Here is an 18,792-nt window from a genome sequence, read left to right as displayed (position 1 = left end):
ATCACACAGAGCAGATTATACAGTTTGATCTTTTCCTTGTCATCTACCACTTTTCAATAGTGTTAAAAAATTAATGGGTCTATATATGACTGAACTTCATTTGGTCCAGATTAATTTCAACTGTTTTCCCTGCTATTCGCACATATAACAGATCTGTTTTCGGGGCCATTTAAAAATTCTCCTGCCGGGACAGTGGCTCTGGTAAGAGCCCATTCCAGTGAAGAGTAAATAGAAAAGTGTGAGCTTTAGCTATCACTTTACTGCTAGGTTTAGACACGGTGGGGTAGATGTATGATAGCGGCACTTAACGTGCCGCTATACCGCTTCCTGCTTCGCCTCTTTACCGAGGCGAAGCAGGACCTACTACCGATGAGATGTAAGAACATCTCATCGGCCGGAGAGGGGGAGCGTTAACTCCCCCCTCCGGCGCTACCCGCTAGAGACAGCAGCGCATCAGCAAGTATCGCGAGATCCTCACGTGCAGCCCTGGAGCCGGTAGCAGCCCCAGCAGGGACAGCGCTGTCCCTGCTGTGAGGATAGGCTAGCGCCAGGCTGTAGTTGTCGATAATGACAGCTACAGCCGGCCGAACGGTCATGCGGTATGACCATTCGTACATAGCCCTGCCGCTCCGTGCTGCTATCTTGTAGATAGCAGCGCCGATAATGACAGGGGTGCATAGCGCCCCTGTCATTTACCGCCCAGACCCCCGATCATACATCGGGGAGAAGCAGTATCAGCACACATAACGTGCGCTGATACTGCTTCTAGGCTTCGTACATCTACCACATTGTACCTGCTGCACATGCTTTGCCATAGGTCTGCGTTTGCACACAGTATTTGGTGGCAGGGATGGATCCAAGAGATTTTTCCAGAGCAAACAGGTAGCTTATAAGTAGTGCCATCTGAAGATTGTGTTAGCTAACAGGGCCAAACTCCAAAAAGCTAAGCTTATTGGAGCTTGGTAAATTGGACTACATTACTTGGTATTCTGATAAATAGGCCCATTAGTCTTACTTAAATATGGATCTGTTGACAGTGTTCAATGATATAGGAGTTAATTACAAAGTAAAAACTTTCAATTAATCCATTACGTCAATATCAATGTCCATTTTTTGTTAGCCCTTGAATGGAGCTTAGGCCCACCATTAGACATTAATACTTATCAAAGGCTCTGTATTACTGAGCCAATTAGTATTCTGTAAATAACTGAAGTATTTATAGTTAGTGACAAATACTTTGGGCCATATTCAATCAGAAGCGAAAAGCCTTTTTCTGCGGAAAAGTATCGCGGATCGGGGCTTTTCACGTGGTCGTAACTTATCTCCAAATTCAATTCCAGATTGTTTTCGCCTACGCGGAAAGTCAATGCAATGTAATAAGCGAAAAAGATTCGCCTAAGAATAGCAGGTGAAAAGAAGTGCAACATTTTTATTTTGGGGTACAAAGGTGGGGAAACCTCTCAGAACCATTGGGACAGCCCCCAAAGGACAACTGCATCACAAAATCCAGGGAAAAAACGTAAGAACATCCAAAAAAAGTACTTTCATTTTGGGGGCGAAAAAGTACAAAGTGGGGGGACAAGCATAAAAACTAGTGAAATAGCCATCTCAGCGGTCTGCAAGGATGGGTCAGGTGTTTTTGGGATTGCAGGTATATGCAACAGGTGCGATTTTACATTTTTAAAACTTCACTTTAGAGACATAAAAATATGCTAGCACCCATATTCATGTACCCCAAATTTGACTGGACTACATATTTCCACCAAAAAACACTGTTTAATGCCATTCTTCACCACTTATGCAAAGACGCTAATAAGAAGCAATTTACACAACTTAAGTACCACAAAAAGTTTATGGAAAACACCTTCATGATTTTCAAAAAAGTTGCAGTTTAGTTGTTACATCTGTAATTACCTTTTTAGTTCATGTGTACCTTATTTTATTTGTATATTGTTTGATTTATTTATTTTTTTCATTTCTTGAGTTCCAAATATTTCCTTATTTCCTTACTACATATATATGTCTTTCATGTAAAATTGTGATTCCTTATTTTATGTGAAGCCAAGTGTCAATGTGCCATTCTTCTGGGTTCCCAAATATCAGTGTTCAAAAACTTTAATATAGTGAACCTCTGGGTTCAGCTTCCCTTGCACCCAGGTTACGCAACGTTGAAGGCAAACCCTGCTGGTGAGGTTGAGATTGTTATTCCTCCCATCTGAGATTATGTCAACGCCAGTCAGTGATGGGGATATTGCGGACATAGGAGTCGCTAAGTATGAGTGCTTTATGTCATGTGCTGCAGCCGTGGTCACATGATCATGACAGCCTATTGACTTCCACTGCTGCCTATCTAAACCCCTTTAGGAGAATAGCACTTTGCCAGAGCAACGTCTTCCTGAGATAGTTCCTGGTCCCCAAGCTTCAGTCATTACTGTGCTGTTCCTGTTGTTGCTATTGTACTTCTGACCATCTACAGTTTGCCACCTATCATCTGCAACCTGCTGAGCGGACTCCTGTTATCTACCAGCAGCCCTGTATCTGCAGTCCTCATCAGTCTGTAGCTATCCAGCCTTCCTGGCCTGCACTCGCTGTTCCCATCTGTTGCGGTTGTTCCAGGAGGTTCTCTAGCATCAGCATATCTGAACTCTTGCTCCGTCCCCCTGGCTGCTAATCATAGGTCGGAACTGGGGTTTGGTTTCTCCTGTTCTGAGTTTCTACACTAGGGCTGTTCCTGAGTGTCATGGTCTGGTTCCAGGACTGAGGTAGGCTGCAGCTTATAGGTTCATCTGGCTGGTTCAGTCAGGGCTCTGGGGTGCTGTATCTGCACTTCTGGTTTCTGGGTTAAAGATTCTGATTCCATTGCCAGGCCTTTGAATCGAGGTGTGGGTTCCAGGGCATTTGGACCCTTGAGGTTGCTCGCCCTGAGTTCCATTCTGATGCAGGTTCTGAGTTTCTAGACTTCATGTTCGGTACTATGCACATCTGTTGCATTAGTCTAGGTTCTCAGTAGTAAAGTCCAATCTTTAGATAATCTGTTGGGAGCTGGGGTTGAGTTCTGTGTGAATGGTTCCAGTCCCTTCACCCACAGCCCTGCTTAAACTGGCCCCAAGGATCCCAAGACAGATCTGAAAACTGTGAGTCCCATGACACTTTGGAGGTACTTGTGCCAGAGCTAAATGCAGGGAGCAAGTTTCTTACACATTGTTTCCCCCACAGCTGCCTGTGTGTGGCTGTATCTAGAGGAAATTACTATGAAGGTAACCTGTTGGCTTAATCATCACTGTCACATCCTGGTGCTACAGGTGTGGGTCGGACTGACTCACAGGAGTACAGGGAAAATCCCTGTGGGCCCCATTACCTGAAGTCTCACCACTCCTTTATGGGTCATGTTTTAGACAGTACACTCAAATTATACAATGTTATCCTCTTTTAGAGGATCAGTAGCCTGGGGGAACAGGACCACAAATGAACATAGGTGCTTATTTTACTTCTGTAGAAACTACACCAAAATATATTCTACTGCCAATCAAAGTGACTAGTCACGACACACTCCTGTCTCCTCCTCTTGGTGGCTGTGGGCTTTAACACAATGAACAGTTTCCATAAGTGATTGGAATGGCACTGTAGCTCTGCATTCATTCACTCACCGACAATTACGTCATCCCAGTGGTAAATGCTTAGATAGTTGAATTTGCAGTTCTCATTAAGTACTAGGGTCCCCTATTACATGTACAGTACAGTGCATTAATAGTGTATATACTGTATAAAAGGGATCACCATCATTAATTATTATACATGTTACATTATACTGCATTCCCATGACTATGGTGTATTCTCCATAGTGCATTGCTGTTATCAAGCTAGTACGTTATCATGCATGCACTATCAGTATTTAGTATATATATATTTATGAACGGGCCCAGACCATGCACTCTCTAAGCCTTGTCACACATCAGGGTTCCAAATGCCGTAACCTTAGCCAGTGGTGTTGCCTCCGGCCATCAGTTCTCCTGCTGGCCGCTGGAGACATCCCTGACTTCCATGCCTGCCAACCAGCAGGGTGGTTGGCGTCCTTCCGAATTAATCTCTCATTTAGGCGGAGCATGAACGCCGACCATCTTGTCCACTATCACCTAACTGTCTAACTACCATCCAGGTTCCACTATCTGCTCACCTGGTCCGCTCAGTCTATCAGGAAGAAGGGTGCCCTATTTAAACCAGCTCTCTTAGTACACTCATTGCCAGAACAACGTTTCTCTGAGACCTACCGTATGGCTCCTGGCTTAGTGTACCTGCATCTTTCCCAGTCTGTTCCCACTACTTCATTATTCCAGGAATACACAGCAAGTTCCAGCAACCATTTGAAGCTAGCGCTATATACAGCAAGTTCCAGCATCAGGATGTAGTTAATTTACCGGCGCCTGGAATGCCGGCTGTCGGTAACCCGACCCAAGACTAAAGTTAGGTCTCGAAATCCCGATGCCTATCTTTAGCCCGACAACAAAATCCCAACAGCGGGCATCCTCAACGAAGGTAAGCGTGACCCTGTAAGCTGTTACATGGTAGGGGGGTTAGTTTTAGGGGTGCCAGGGGGATATTAGGGTTAGGCACCCCCGGGGAGGGTTAGGGTTAAGCTACGGGGAGGGGGGATAGGCTTAGGCACCATCGGGGGGAGGTTGGAGTTAGACACCCCCCGGGAGGGTTAGGTTTAGGGTGTGGGAAAGGGGGCTTAGGCACCCCCGAGGGGAAGTTAGGATTAGGCCCCACTGGGGGGAGGTTAGGATTAAGTACCACTAAGGGAAGGTTAGGGTTAGAGGGGGGAGAGGGGTAGGGTTAGCATACTTACCACCCCTCTCGGCATTTTCAGCCTTCGGGCTTCAGGCATCGGGATATGGAATATTCAGCCGCTAGGACTTCATACCCATTCCCCAGCATCCTTTCCAGGCTGTACGCTATACGCTGTGTATAGTGTACAGCCTGGAATGGATGCTGGGGAATGGGTATGACATCCAGCATACTTCTCAGCCTATACACTATAAACAACAAGTTCGGGCATCCATTCCTGACTGTACGCTGTACACAGCAAGTTCCAAAAGCCATTTCAGACTGTGAGCTACATACAGCAAGTTACAACATCATTCTATATTGTACACTATATTCAGGGGTTGGGCATGGGATCCCGATGGTCAGAATGCTAACTACATCCCATATACAGCTTACGTCAACATCAATTCCAGACAGTACTATATATATATCTCGCTGACTCCAATATTTATTCCTGGTTGTGCGACATATTCAGTAAACTCAGTTTATGCATTGCTCCCAGCAAGACTCCATCACCAGTGCCAGATGGTGCGCCATATCCAGCTACCACTATCAAAACCTTAGTCAGATTGTACCAACTATTCCAAGCTGTGCACAAGATCCAACTATATTGCCCACCAGCTTTAGCTGCGAACAATACTTGCGAAGACTCACCTCCTGTTGTTCCTGTGCCTGCTGCATTTATAAGTCGGATCCAGTCTGTGCTATGTGCTTCATATTTCTGTAAGTTCTTCACTAGAAGACTGTTTTTAGTTGTTTCAGTAATCTAAGCGGCAAGGCAGCTCACCAGCCGGCTCCGCATTCTGCCTCTCATCCATTCTACTACTAATTTGCATGGGGAGGAGTTTCATCAAGCCGCCTACCTTAAATTACTCTCCTAATACTGTAGCCAGCACCAAGGTTCCTGACCTGGGTCAACAAACCCCAGTGACTGGACAAGCCTCTGTGGTGTTTGCCTTGAAAAAAAGTCAACCAGTGACTCGAAACATGACAGCGATCTGTGGAAGGTTCCAGCAGGATTTGCAGCATCCTATTTAAATCTCTAGGAAGCCAGAGTGGATCCTGAGCCATATGTACTTTAAAAACAATTACTTGTTTTATTCTGCTATCCGGTAGGAATCCATCCTCATAGTTATTAATGTAATAAAATGTTCCCATCCTTTCATTATGAATGTAAAGTATAAATTAATAAATGAGGCTAGACAAACATTGATTGGGGAGAAAAACTGAAAGGTTTATTTGATGGAAAGTGGATTTAGTAAAATGATGTTGGTGTGTGACCTTTACACTTCTGCATCATGTATTTAGTTATCAACAGTTTCTTATATAGCTCAGCATATTCCATTGTGTTTTACAATTGGAAGCAACATTAATAGAACAAAACTGAGTAGTAAGCTGACAGACATAAAGGTAAGAGAGCCCTGCTCGCATGCACCACTAAAGATTATTCTACCTTTCTGCACATTGATATGCACTTGTAGTTTACAGATGTGGCTGAAGACATTGATGGGACAACAAACCATGGTAATAATAATTCTCTGGACCAAGCCTCCTCCCTCTGTGATTGCTGTGCTACTGTGTCATTTACAGTTACCCCAGGGAAACCAATTGGAGTACAGTTCTACGAAGTATGAGGGCCCTGCCAGTATAAATTGTACAGCTTTGTGAATCATAGAGGGAATATATTCTCCCCACTATGAGCATTATATGCACTTTAAGAGAAATTAGGGCAAAAAAAATTAGTTATTGGGCTGGTCATGGTAGATACATATATTTCCTTTATTACTGAGGTTAATGGTCATGGTCATCTTTGGCTAGACTCAATAAGATACAGTCTCTTATATTCGTTAGGTACATGTAAGAATCAATATTCTGAGGTAATATTTTAGTTTAAATTTCCTTTAATTTTGTCTTTTTATTTCAATTCTTCCTTGTAATTCTTTTACATTACGACATTTTCTCTTTCCTTCGCTGCTATCTCACTTTTTCCATCTGGAAGGAAATCAAAAGTATATTTTACTTGTCTTCAACCAAAGTGCGCTATTGAGCAGACTTATACAGTGATAGGAATGAAACAATGAGGATTATTATTATCCATGGCACATAATTAGGTTATTATTGCATTTTCAATGCAGCTTAGAATGCTGCAAATGAAAATGAGCCATTACGTTGACTTAAATAGGATGTGGTGCTTTGTGAAGTATGGCTGTATATTTTTAGATTGAATGAAACATTTATGCTAAGAAAATGCTTTATTTTATATCCATAGATTCCTATCTGCTGTCATTACAAATATGTACAATCTCTGACGGGATGGAAATACCCAGCCCATGCTTGGAACACTTGGGGTTTAGGAACAGCAGGGAAAGAGACACTTACCTTTAAGAAGATCTAACTCCGCTAAATAATATTAATTATGTTCATGCATCAATACACAGTTCTTCCATCATCTGAATATTAACATATAATAAAGAGATCAGATTGTTTTGGCAACTCTGCTTTATTAAGTCTAGCATTAGTATACAACTATAAAAAGTCCACAGTTACCTTCCTTATGTCCTATTATCTTTTATAGTGCAAACTGTCATTCTGTCTAGCACGTACTGGCCTCTGGGAAAGCTGCACTGCTAATACTGTCATGTTCTTATTACTTAGCCGGTAGTAGCTGCTCAGTGGGGAGGAATTATAAGAAGCAGATGCATATGCTAAAGATCATGCAACTGAAGCTGTTTGTGTTATGGGCTTGCAGTTCTTGCTATGGTATGATCACAAGTAATCAGCATCAGTCTACCATAGAGACACAAATCTCTTCAGTCTGACCTTCATTTCCTATGCCCCAGGACAGACACTGAACTGCTTTTATCAACACATTGACTATTATTCACAAATGATGACCTAGGCAATCTAGACCTGGTGCCTGCCTCCATCCTTCAGGCTCGTAACACTCAGCTCCAGAGGCCCTTTACAGGGCGGCATCACAGCACACACTCAGGAAAGGATCCACACTGCTTTCTGGGACTTCAGTTTGATGTCTGTGAGCCATACGAAACTGGCTTGTTGTAGGCATCCATTCATTGCATTGTTTTATTGCTGAGTAAAACAAGAGTACTTCCTTAAACACTTAGTGTCACTGCATGGTAATACAGATAAAAGATGTACCATTGATTGCCACTTTGAACAGTTTCATTGAAAGGAGTCTCTCAGTTACCTAAGCTCTTCTAGAGCATCATTTATTTATTTTTTTTACCATACTTAACCCCACTCACAGCGACAGTGTATTGTAATTTTGTTAAAAACTATTAAAGCCTTTATAAGTTTATATAGGTCTATAATGAAATTAAGAAAACAATTACCCCTAATATAATGTTGCATTTCTTCCAGTGTAGTTTATAATTAATATTGCACTCGTACATTTATAGAGATGTCAGTGTTTCATGTTTTTAAGTCTTTAAGGGGTATGTGTATCAAACCTTTTAAAAAGGAAATGTGAAGAAGATGCCCATAGCGACCAATTAGCTCCTAGCTATTATTTTATAGTGTGTACTTGATAAATTATAGGTAAAAGCTGATTGGTTGCTATGGGTAACTGCTCCACTTTAGAAGGTTTGATGCTTCTCCCCCAAGTCCTGTTTCGCCTTTAGCTAAAGTAGTGTCCTTTGTAAAGATTTTGTGACCTATACACAAGTCGTCATTTTACATATTGGACCATTTAGGGGCAAATTTACTAAGAATTGTGTTTGGCCAAGTGTTAACCACTGAATCATTCACTGAATCATGTTTTTCAATGGTGTATGGAATCATGTTTGCAATTGTGTGAGTTCAGTCGTATTTGGACTGAACTGAAGTGCCTGTGAGTAGACGCACTGCACAGATCATTGTGATCTGTGCAGTGCTTCTGTGTGCTAAATAGGGTAAATAAAGTGTTACATTTAAATATTAATTAAAAAAAGAATGACTATAACCCATTACCCCTGTAATCATATTCCTAACTCCAAATTAGGCCCATTATGTATTTACTGTAAAAAGTGCTGAACAATAAAATACGCAAGTGTCTAAAGGGTTTGTCTGTGAGTGTCTCAAAACTGCCTCACAATGTTGTTATATGTCTAAAAAAAAAATGTTCAATCTAATAGTTACACTAAAGCATTGTTGTAAAAATTAAGAATTTTTTTTTTTTGTAGGATATCTGCAGTTACCAACAAAATTAAATATTCATTATTTTTTGCCCCATACCTCTGGAATGAGAGACGACAATTTGCTGTCAAAAAATGCCACTGATACCTCTGTTAATGTGCCTTATAATATTCATTGTCAGCTCTGACTTCACTGTCATTTGCATTTTACTTGCCTGATGCATGGATCGCTATTTGTCCACTTGGTGGCACTGTTACTGTGCTAGTTGTAGGTAATAGTTCACCTTACCTCAACAGAACAAACATCAAGACAGCTCTTATCTATGTTGAAACATCTATCTATCTATCTATCTATCTATCTATCTATCTATCTATCTATGATAAGACACCCTACTGAAAAAAAAATCTGGATTTATCTGACCTGTATATAAGCACCTGTGCTTTAATGTTGTAACTCCTCTTTAACTTCTAATATCTGTAATAATATAAAATTACTTTTCTATTCTATAAATGTTAGAAACTAAGTTGTATATCCAAAGCACATAGTAGGGTAACACTTTCAATTTAAGTACCTTGAGATATTGTTTTATACCCCAGCCTGAAAAGCAACAGTTGGGTTTGGGCACCTAGCAATAGCCTGGGTGCTGGTGCCACAACTTGTAATTGGCCTTTTAAGTAAATCAACAGTAGAGTTAAAATGAACACACGACGTAACACTTTTCATTTTTTACATTGTGCATTTTTATGTTTGTACATAGCGGATGCCGACCAGTACTTGTGGTGCCCCAGTTTGGAAAGTATATTGTCTGTTCTCCAATACTTAGGAGCCAGTCACTTCGCTTTGCACCCTCTTGGGAGGAGGACTAAAGAAAGAAAGAACAGAGGTGCCAGGTGCGAACCCTGAATTTATTGTAATTAAGAATCATTATGGTGTTTAAGTGAAACATGTCTCACAATATATATTTAGCAGTGTCCTCTTCTGTAATGTCTCCTCTTTCTTACAGTAAGACTATGGGCATAGGCTATGCAGTAATAGTGACCCTGTGCTGTCTATTATTGAATTTATTACATGTAAATATATTCTATGTTGTAAGAGAGGAGAGGGCCGGTCCCCTGCGCAGACTCAGTACGAGCCCCCTCTTCTCTGGCAGTGCAGTAGCTACATGCGCAGGTTTATGGGAAAATGGCGTCCGTGCCTTCTTCCCGGGGACATGTCTTCTGCGCTGCCATTTTCCCTGTGATTTTTGCTGCTGTGCAGTACCATGCCGGCGATGCAGAGCAGCACTCCCGAGACTGCGGAGAGGTAAGTACAACTATATATATATATATATAAAATATATATATATATGTGCATCCATTATAGATACGCCATGCTCTACAGCATAGTACTGACCAGAGACATTATAAACTTCTATTGATAACACCATAATTTGCAATAATAGGAAACGGACATACAGTAACTACAGTATATTCATGAGGATATTTAATTGCTGTTATGTCTTTTTTCAATGGGAATATTCTTCACATATTTTTCACTAAGCACCAACACTGTCATTTAGAGAGTCAAATGGAAAATATAATGTTACTTCGCTATATAGTATATCAATAACAAAATCCTTTAGGTGCACTGCATATCCTGAAGGAAACCTTGATCAATACTTAAGCATGGATATCCGTATTATCGATTTCCGTATTATCTTTCAGTTCATCTGTGGCCTACAGTATGTTATCAGTCTGCATCGTATTGATTAGTAGACAGCTTTATATGTCCATAATATAAACTAGGGCATATTGTACAGGTTTTAAAAAAACATCCTTTGTTCTCTGGTGTTATAGTTGTGTTTAATGCATGTTGAATGCCACTTCAGTTGCTGCTGTCACAGATATTGGGCTAGATTCAGAGCCGCTCGAAAGCGGCCGCTCGTTCGCTCCGAGCGATGTTTGCCCAACTGCGCATGCGTACAGATCGTTATACGCATGCGCAAACCAGTCAGTGCGGTCGAAATTCATGTGCTCGCAAAATAGCGAATGCCTGATAATTTGAGTGACAGAAAGAGGCGCATGTGGGTGGTAACAGGGGAAGGTGCTTGAAAACGGGGAGTGGAGATCCGATCGCAGGCGTGCTTAAATGTCAAAACGGGCGTTTTATGGGTGTGCATAATTAAAACAGCAGCGTCATTGAGCACGTCACTGGGTTATTTTATAGCCAGAACTGCTCGCAAAATTGTGGTAGCAAAAACCAACCACAAGAATAGCGAGCAGTTCATACCCTGGTCGATGTACTCGATTAATCTAATAAATAGCGGACATGACGTAGGATGCGAGCGGCCAGGGGGCGTAGTTTCCCAAAAAACGACCGCAAGTTTTGTTCGCTCGTTCAGACCTAGAGGCGTGAACAGACCGCAAAGAATGGTTCATTTGAATAGCCACCCCTTTTTGTTGAACGAACGACGGCAAATAGCGACCGGCTCTGAATCAGGCCCATTGTACTTTAAGGTAAATGTGTCCAAACTGTACAAATTGATTTGGAATACTGCATGTTATTATTGTGGTGCATCTAGTGTGTGTGTTATATGAATGTACCTTAGAGATAAAGGCCCTCATTCAGAGCCACTCGCAAACAGCAGTACGCTCGTTGCGTTCCGATGTTGAATAACCGCGCATGCGTCGGTGTAACAGTGCGCATGTGCGTACGGCAGATTGCGAGCTTTTTTGGTCTCGTTCGTCAAATAGCGTACAGGAAGTGACCTGTCAAATGTGATTGACAGAACAGGGCGTTTTTGGGTGTTGACGGGGGTGGAGATGGAAAAACGCAGGCGTGGTGAGGCGTTTTTGGGGCGTACATACATTAGCAAATGCGAGCGTAAAATGTGTTCGGACCGACTCATACGTCACTGGATGATCCTCTTTCCCTTCAAAATGCTCGCACAGCTTAGGGTCTGGATTACTCGACCACATTGGCGATGGCCTTCTCCTCCGTCCCGGGACTCCACGATGTTGTTGCGATTAATCGCGGGAGGGCTGAAAAGCAATTAGTGTTGGATTGAAAACCGGCTTGGTATGTGTTTTGAAATCAGTTTTTTGGGATAGCACAAAACCGTACGCAGGTGGAAATCAGAGCTGCTAATGTCAGGATGACACAATCAATTTGCGTACATTTGTGAGGGTTTATTTTGCCCTCAATTTGGTGGTTAGGGCCTATTGTAACAATAATGTCATCATATTTTAATTTTCGCACCATTTTATTTTTGCCTCTTGAATTTGCCTCGTTGTATGATTTTTTAAACGTTCCTTAAAGAGCCCATTTTTTTTTGTTGTTTTTTGTTTTTTCCCAGTTTTTGCCTTTTGGTCCAGGATTAAACTTAACCCATTTGTACAATAATTTCACAATCCAATGTCAGATTTTTTGTTTCAATTAATGCTCAAACAAAATTAAAAAAAATTAAAAATTTGGGAACATCTTTTTTTGCCAAAGATATGTCCCAAAATCAAACAAATTGGCCCAACATAACTGTTGACATAAACATACAAAAAAAATGTAAAAACATTTCACAAGAAAGGAGAGGGAAGTTTTGACCAGAAAGGAATATGAGCCAAGCACAGAAGGATTGTGGGAAAAGTCGCCATTGCTGTCATCGTTTTTTCACCCGTTTGGATGGGGGAGGGAGGGCGCCAGACCGGGTCCGGGATGTCATCGGGCTGGCCTGTCCAGAGGCAGATGTTGTGGCCTCTGGACTAGGCACAGGGCTAGGCACATTTGGAGGATTGGCTGATGTTGTGCCAGAGGTGGAGGATCCTGATGTTCCGGCAGGAAGGGAGGTCGGCTCCACCATGTGCTGGCGAACGAGCTGCTCCAGGGCATCGGCGATGCGGATGTTGGCCCTGGTATTTTCCACCAGGGCCTGACCAATGGTCACGTTGGCCGCAGCATTTTGCTCCAGGGCCTCAGCCACCCGTATCAGACTGGCGTCCATCCTCTGCAGAATCTCCGTATGGAAATCCGATTTGAAATTGAGTTCTGTGAGGAGGCCCACTGCCTGCGAGGGGGCACGCCCTGGACTGGCTTCTGCAGGGTCCTCAGCCGGATGTACTGGTTCCTCCCCTGCAGAGCCAGCAGAAATTCTGCGGCCAAGGCTTCCCTCTGGAGCAGACTCATCCGCCTGTGTCTCTGTTTGAAAAATGAGAAAAGAGTTACATTAGAATCTACATATTGGCACAATAGCATTTCAGAGTTGGTGACATCACAATACTTACCTGGGCCAACATGAGGAGCCGCAAAGTCTGGCATGTCCGTATCCATGTTGGACACGCCAAACACCTCCACAGGCTGCACACACCCCTGTGCCAGCTCTTCTAAATCCGTCAACTCCAATGACACAGGGGTGGGACCCCCACCGGTCCCCCTTGCATGCCTAGCCGTGTCCGCGAGTTTTTGCTTTAGGCGATATTTGAAGTCGCCCCATCTGTGGGGAAAAATGGAAGCCATTATCCTTTGGTTTAAAATGGGGTTTGTTTTTAGGGGGGGCAAGGGTTTACTTACCGCCGTTTGACATCCCGGGCTAGACGGACATAATCACCCACTCTATTGACAGCAACGGCTACCTCTTCCCACATTCTCCACTTCTGGCTTAGACTCATATTCCTGTCTGCCTGTGGCAGGATGTCCACACACTTCTGGATCAAAACCTCCATCTCCTTTCTTGTGAAATGTGGCTGCCTTTTTTTTTTGCCCGCTTTGGCCGGAATACTGGGCCCAGCAGCCTCTTCCATGTCATCCTCCTCACCTATTTGTGTAAATTTACAGAATTCACAAAATCACAACTTGCCTAATCTTATGTTTCAAATTAATCGTTGATAGAAAATGCATGAAAGACTTACCGCCTGACTCTTGTGCATTTTTTCCCTGGTCTGTCGCCATGTCTGAGGTCCAAACAAGAAATACACCAGAATTTGAATGTGTTTTCGTGACGTATTTATACATGCGTCCTTATTTTGCGGCCGCATCATTGATTGTGCGGCCCTATGATCCCTCCTTAATTTGTGCGGGAAACGAAACACTATTTATGGCTTGGTGTGTCTCAAGTCGAGGTGGCATTTTTGGATTGTTGGAGGTTATCTTGGCTGGAGTTTATTGATTGCGTAGAAAGGAGTTGGAGGTTGGAGATTCGTTTGTTGGTTAGATTTGTGTTTTTTTTTCCGTTATCTTTGTTGGTTTATATTTTTGGGACCTCGTTTGTTGATTTGGTAAGTTTTGTGAAGTCTAACTTTTGTTCAATTGTTGTTTCATTGTGTTTCGTATATTTTGTAATTTTTGGATCCCTAATTTCTTCTATTTTAGATTTTGTTTATTTTCGACCCCAAAGACCTTTTGATTTTGCATCTTAGATATTTGCTCTTGGTAAGTCCATTTTTTATCTTGTATTAGCGAACTAATTAGCGCATTTTTAGTAGTTACTCTTGTGACTTGTATTAGCGAACTAATTAGCGCATTTTTAGTAGTTACTCTTGTGACTTGTATTAGCGAACTAATTAGCGCATTTTTAGTAGTTACTCTTGTGACTTGTATTAGCGAACTAATTAGCGCATTTTTAGTAGTTACTCTTGTGACTTGTATTAGCGAACTAATTAGCGCATTTTTAGTAGTTACTCTTGTGACTTGTATTAGCGAACTAATTAGCGCATTTTTAGTAGTTACTCTTGTGACTTGTATTAGCGAACTAATTAGCGCATTTTAAACAGCTTAATAATCATTCTAACTTTTTGGTGGTTTATCTTTCGCTTTTTGAGCCAAAATTTCGACCCGTTTTGATGTACTGTGTTAAATGTCGCTTTGCGGTTTTGCTAAATGGGTGTTTGGCATATTTTAACTTTGGTCTAGCACAAAATGTATAAACAAAAATGCACAGAGTGAAATGTGTCAAGTAATTTTGTTGTTTATTTTCAGTTTGGACGTATCATGACAATACCCCGGCATGTAAGCAGCAATGGATGGTATCATCAAGCTAAGTTGTTTTAATATAGTTTTGGGGTGGGTCAAAAGCCTTACTTTGAAATCTTTGAATTTCAGGTTGATCTGGGGCGGATTGTTCTGGCCATGCTCCCGGAAGCCGACCAACCTCAATCTCATCCCAGGCGTAGGCATCGTAGGCATGCAGGGCCCCAGATATTTCGAACACGTGTCACCCTTTTTGGAATGCCCGATGATGAGGTTTTAAGACGCTACCGTCTACCTCCCAAAATCATCATAGACACTCTCTCATTAATAGAAAGTGATCTTGAGCGGCAAATTGACAGTCCAACAGCAATACCACCACTGACGCAATTTATGGCGGTGTTACATTTCTGTGCCTCAGGATCGTTTCAAACAACGGTGGGAATAGTGGCGGGCATCTCCCAATCCTCCTTTTCCCGGATCCTGAGGGCAGTGATGGAGGCACTTTTCAAGCACCTCCATCATTTTATTCAAATGCCTTTGGATATGGGTGCCCTTAGTGTGGCCAAGGCCAATTTTTACCAAATAGCTGGCTTCCCACACATCATAGGGGTTGTGGATGGTACTCACATACCACTTCAGCCTCCAGCACGGCTGGAGGCAATATTTAGAAACAGGAAATACTATCACTCCCTGAATGTAATGGTGGTATGTGATGCCTCCCTCCAGATCCTGTCCCTGAATGCTAAGTTACCAGGAAGTGCACATGACTCCTTCGTCATCCGGCAATCAGGGATATGGCAGAAATTAACCAACCTACAAGCTGGTGATGCGTGGCTTCTGGGTAAGTGGAGACCTTTAGTACATAACAATGTTAAGCTTGATACACAGTGTTCCTGATGTTGTCTCTTATTTTTCACAGGAGACAGTGGATACCCTTGCATGTCCTGGCTGCTCACTCCTTATTTGGCTCCCACACCAGGCCCACAAAGTGAGTATAATTCCGCACTTACAGCCACCAGGCAAGTGGTGGAGCGCTGTATCGGCCTTTTAAAAGGCCGATTCAGATGCCTCCACCGCTCTGGTGGCGAGCTCATGTATTTGCCGGATATGGTGTCGAAAATTGTGGTCCTGTGTGGGATATTTCACAACATCGCCATAAGGAGTGGTGTCCCAATGCAGCCAGAGGATGCCTTACCTGAGGATGGCCCCCCCGAGGTTGGTCGGAGGTCAGTATGTGGGGGGGCCATACGCGATGATGTGGTGGCCAGATTTTTTAGGTAAGTTTGACCCAAACTACAGTGTTTATACCTAATGTGTTGGTGTTTGTTTGCGAACATCTAATTTATTTTTATTTTTTTCACCATCTTCTGTTTGTTCACATAATCTTTGCCACTCCAACGCTCACTACTTCCTGCTACCCTTACCAAACCTGGATCTGGTGATTTTGGCCATATATTCTGGAACCCATATCGCAACGCCATGTTTGTGGAATCATGTTGGCATGGTCCTTCGTCAACCAGTTCTTGATTGTTTTTTTTATTTAAATATTTTATTTGTATGTGTTGTATTTGAGATTATCACTGTTTTTTTTTTTTGGGACTGACCACATTGATTTCTCATTTATGTTGTGAATAAATGTTTGGAGAGTGAAATGGTCTTCCTTTTTTTGGACGTTAACAGCAAGTGTAACCAGGTTAACACACCTTACATTTGACTAAGGGGTAATCCAGTACTGACACCAGTTGATGTAAACTGAAATATGTTTTCAGGTTCCCAACCCACACCAAAAGGAAGCCTGTCCAAACCTTTGGATTTTGAAGATTGGCCTAAGCAGCTTGCACACCAACTAGGAACCTGTAAAATGTCGAAATATCTAATTGACACTACACCCAAAAAGGGAAATGACATTGTTACTGTTATGTGTTTCTTGTGGCTGTTTAACATACAAATACAAAACACAATCTAACTTTTAAAAAAGGGAAATCCTTGCAGGAACAGTCTACTTATGTCAGGGAAAACTATTTTTGTTTTGGAAAAAAAGAATGAGCCAGAACGTATGTTAGAACTAGAAAATTTATTTACAAAACGAAAATAAACAAAAAAAACTACTGGCGAAGGATGCCAGACAGCCGGTCAAGGCCCACAAGAATGCCAATGACATGTTGGCGCATCTGGCCAACACAATCGTCCACCTCTTGTCGACGCCTCTGTTCCTCTGTGGGTGAGAAAAGTGTGTGGATTAATAAAACAATAGGGAATCCACATTAAAAAAACAAAAACACAACGAAATCACTCCTAAACCGAAAAAAACAAAAAACAAAACAAAAAGGGAGTGCTGCCAAAAATACAAGGCCTATGTACAAATTCCCACAGGTGTGATATGTGTATGTTGAAATCAGCAGGAAGAGGTAAAGGCAAACTGCTAAATCACCAAAAGTAAACCAAACAAGCACGAATAAAGGCACGACACATGATTACATACAAACAGTTTGTGGTTAAAAAAAATGTGAAAGAAAAACATACCGGGAGCCAAAACGGGAGCTCCGGAAGTCCCTCCATGTTCCTCCTCGGAGGAGCCTTCATTCCCCAAAGAACGGGGAGGGGTAATGACGGACTCCGGGGAGGGGGTAATTGGAAGAGGGGTGGGTGGAGGAGAGGGGGAAGTGGGACGGAGGGGAAGGAGGCCTGACAGTTCCGGGAGAGGGTCTTGGAAGGCTGGGGAGGAGTGGAGTATAGGGGAAATATTTGGGGTGGAGTGTTGGCTGGGGGTTGGGGATAGTGGCCGGGAACGCCGTCTGGCCGGACGGTGACGGCGTAGTCTTGGCTGTCCTCCTAAAATATGTCAAACAAATTGAGGTTAGTTTCTGGGCAAATCCGGGGCCCAAATAAAAAAAAAAAAACCACCAACAAAAAACATGCAAATAGGAGTAGAATGAAAAAAACAGAAATAGAGGGAAAACAAGCACACGCTGATATGAGGACAAATAATAAATAGGACAGACAGGAAAACATGCACACGCAGATATGAGGACAAATAATAAATAGGACAGACAGGAAAACATGCACACGCAGATATGAGGACAAATAATAAATAGGACAGACAGGAAAACATGCACACGCAGTTTGCCCCACAAACACAAACATGAAAACCAAAATACATAACACTTACTTTCAAGGATCTGCATGCGAAAGCATGCCAGCAAGCGGGGCGTTCGCCGTTGCAGGTCTGGCCACCTGCGCTCCAGCTGCCCGATGTTGCGGCGTGAACCCAAGGACCGCAGGCGGGACCGTGCCTCCGCATACGCGGAGCGCTTCTGCCGGTTGGTGATGGGTGGAGGCTGGCTGGTGATACGGCGATCCATCACCTCCGTAAACACCAGCAGCTCGCGCCTGGTGAATGCGGAGGCTCTCATGATGGCAATGGAGTTTTTCATACAAAACATTTTTGATAAAGTGTGCAAAAACTTTCTGATTGGCTAATGTATTTTGGAAATTAACAGGAGCAATTTTATTGGTTAGTGTATGAGTCATGTGTTCATCAGGGCCAGAAATCTCTGGAGAGTTATGATAGGCTTGATGCAGTGACATGCGTTTGCAAATTTAAATAAAGAAATGAACCCCGGAAAATATGCGGGGATCCACACCAATAGAACAATTGTTTAATTGTGGTTCACATGTTTTTTGAACAATAAAAGCGAATGTTCCATCTGTACGTATTCTGCGGGTAAACACAAACACGGACAAGAGTAAAGTTTCTTGCATTGTGTTGAAAAAAAACAACAATTAAGCTAATTGATACATTGATTGGCATGATACGATTGAGGGAGGTAGGCAGAATAAAGGAGCAGGTAATCGACATCTGACAAGGCCACTTCCGGTTTCACTTGTGCGTGCGTTCCC

General features: G+C 42.6%; 1 protein-coding gene across 1 annotated transcript in view; it reads left to right on the top strand.

The window, feature by feature from the left end:
* Nucleotides 1-18,792, top strand: part of FAM178B (family with sequence similarity 178 member B) — a 425,328-nt gene that overhangs the window by 124,778 nt on the left and 281,758 nt on the right. Inside the window, exon 12 of the mRNA XM_088443441.1 lies at nucleotides 9,716-9,848. Coding sequence (XP_088299567.1) covers nucleotides 9,716-9,848 — 133 coding nt within the window. The remainder of the gene's footprint in view (nucleotides 1-9,715; nucleotides 9,849-18,792) is intronic.

Source organism: Taudactylus pleione, unplaced genomic scaffold, assembly GCF_031769625.1.
Source record: "Taudactylus pleione unplaced genomic scaffold, aTauple2 ptg000329l, whole genome shotgun sequence".
In the NCBI taxonomy this organism is placed as follows: Eukaryota; Metazoa; Chordata; class Amphibia; order Anura; family Myobatrachidae; genus Taudactylus; species Taudactylus pleione.
This window is presented reverse-complemented; position numbering and strand designations above follow the sequence as displayed.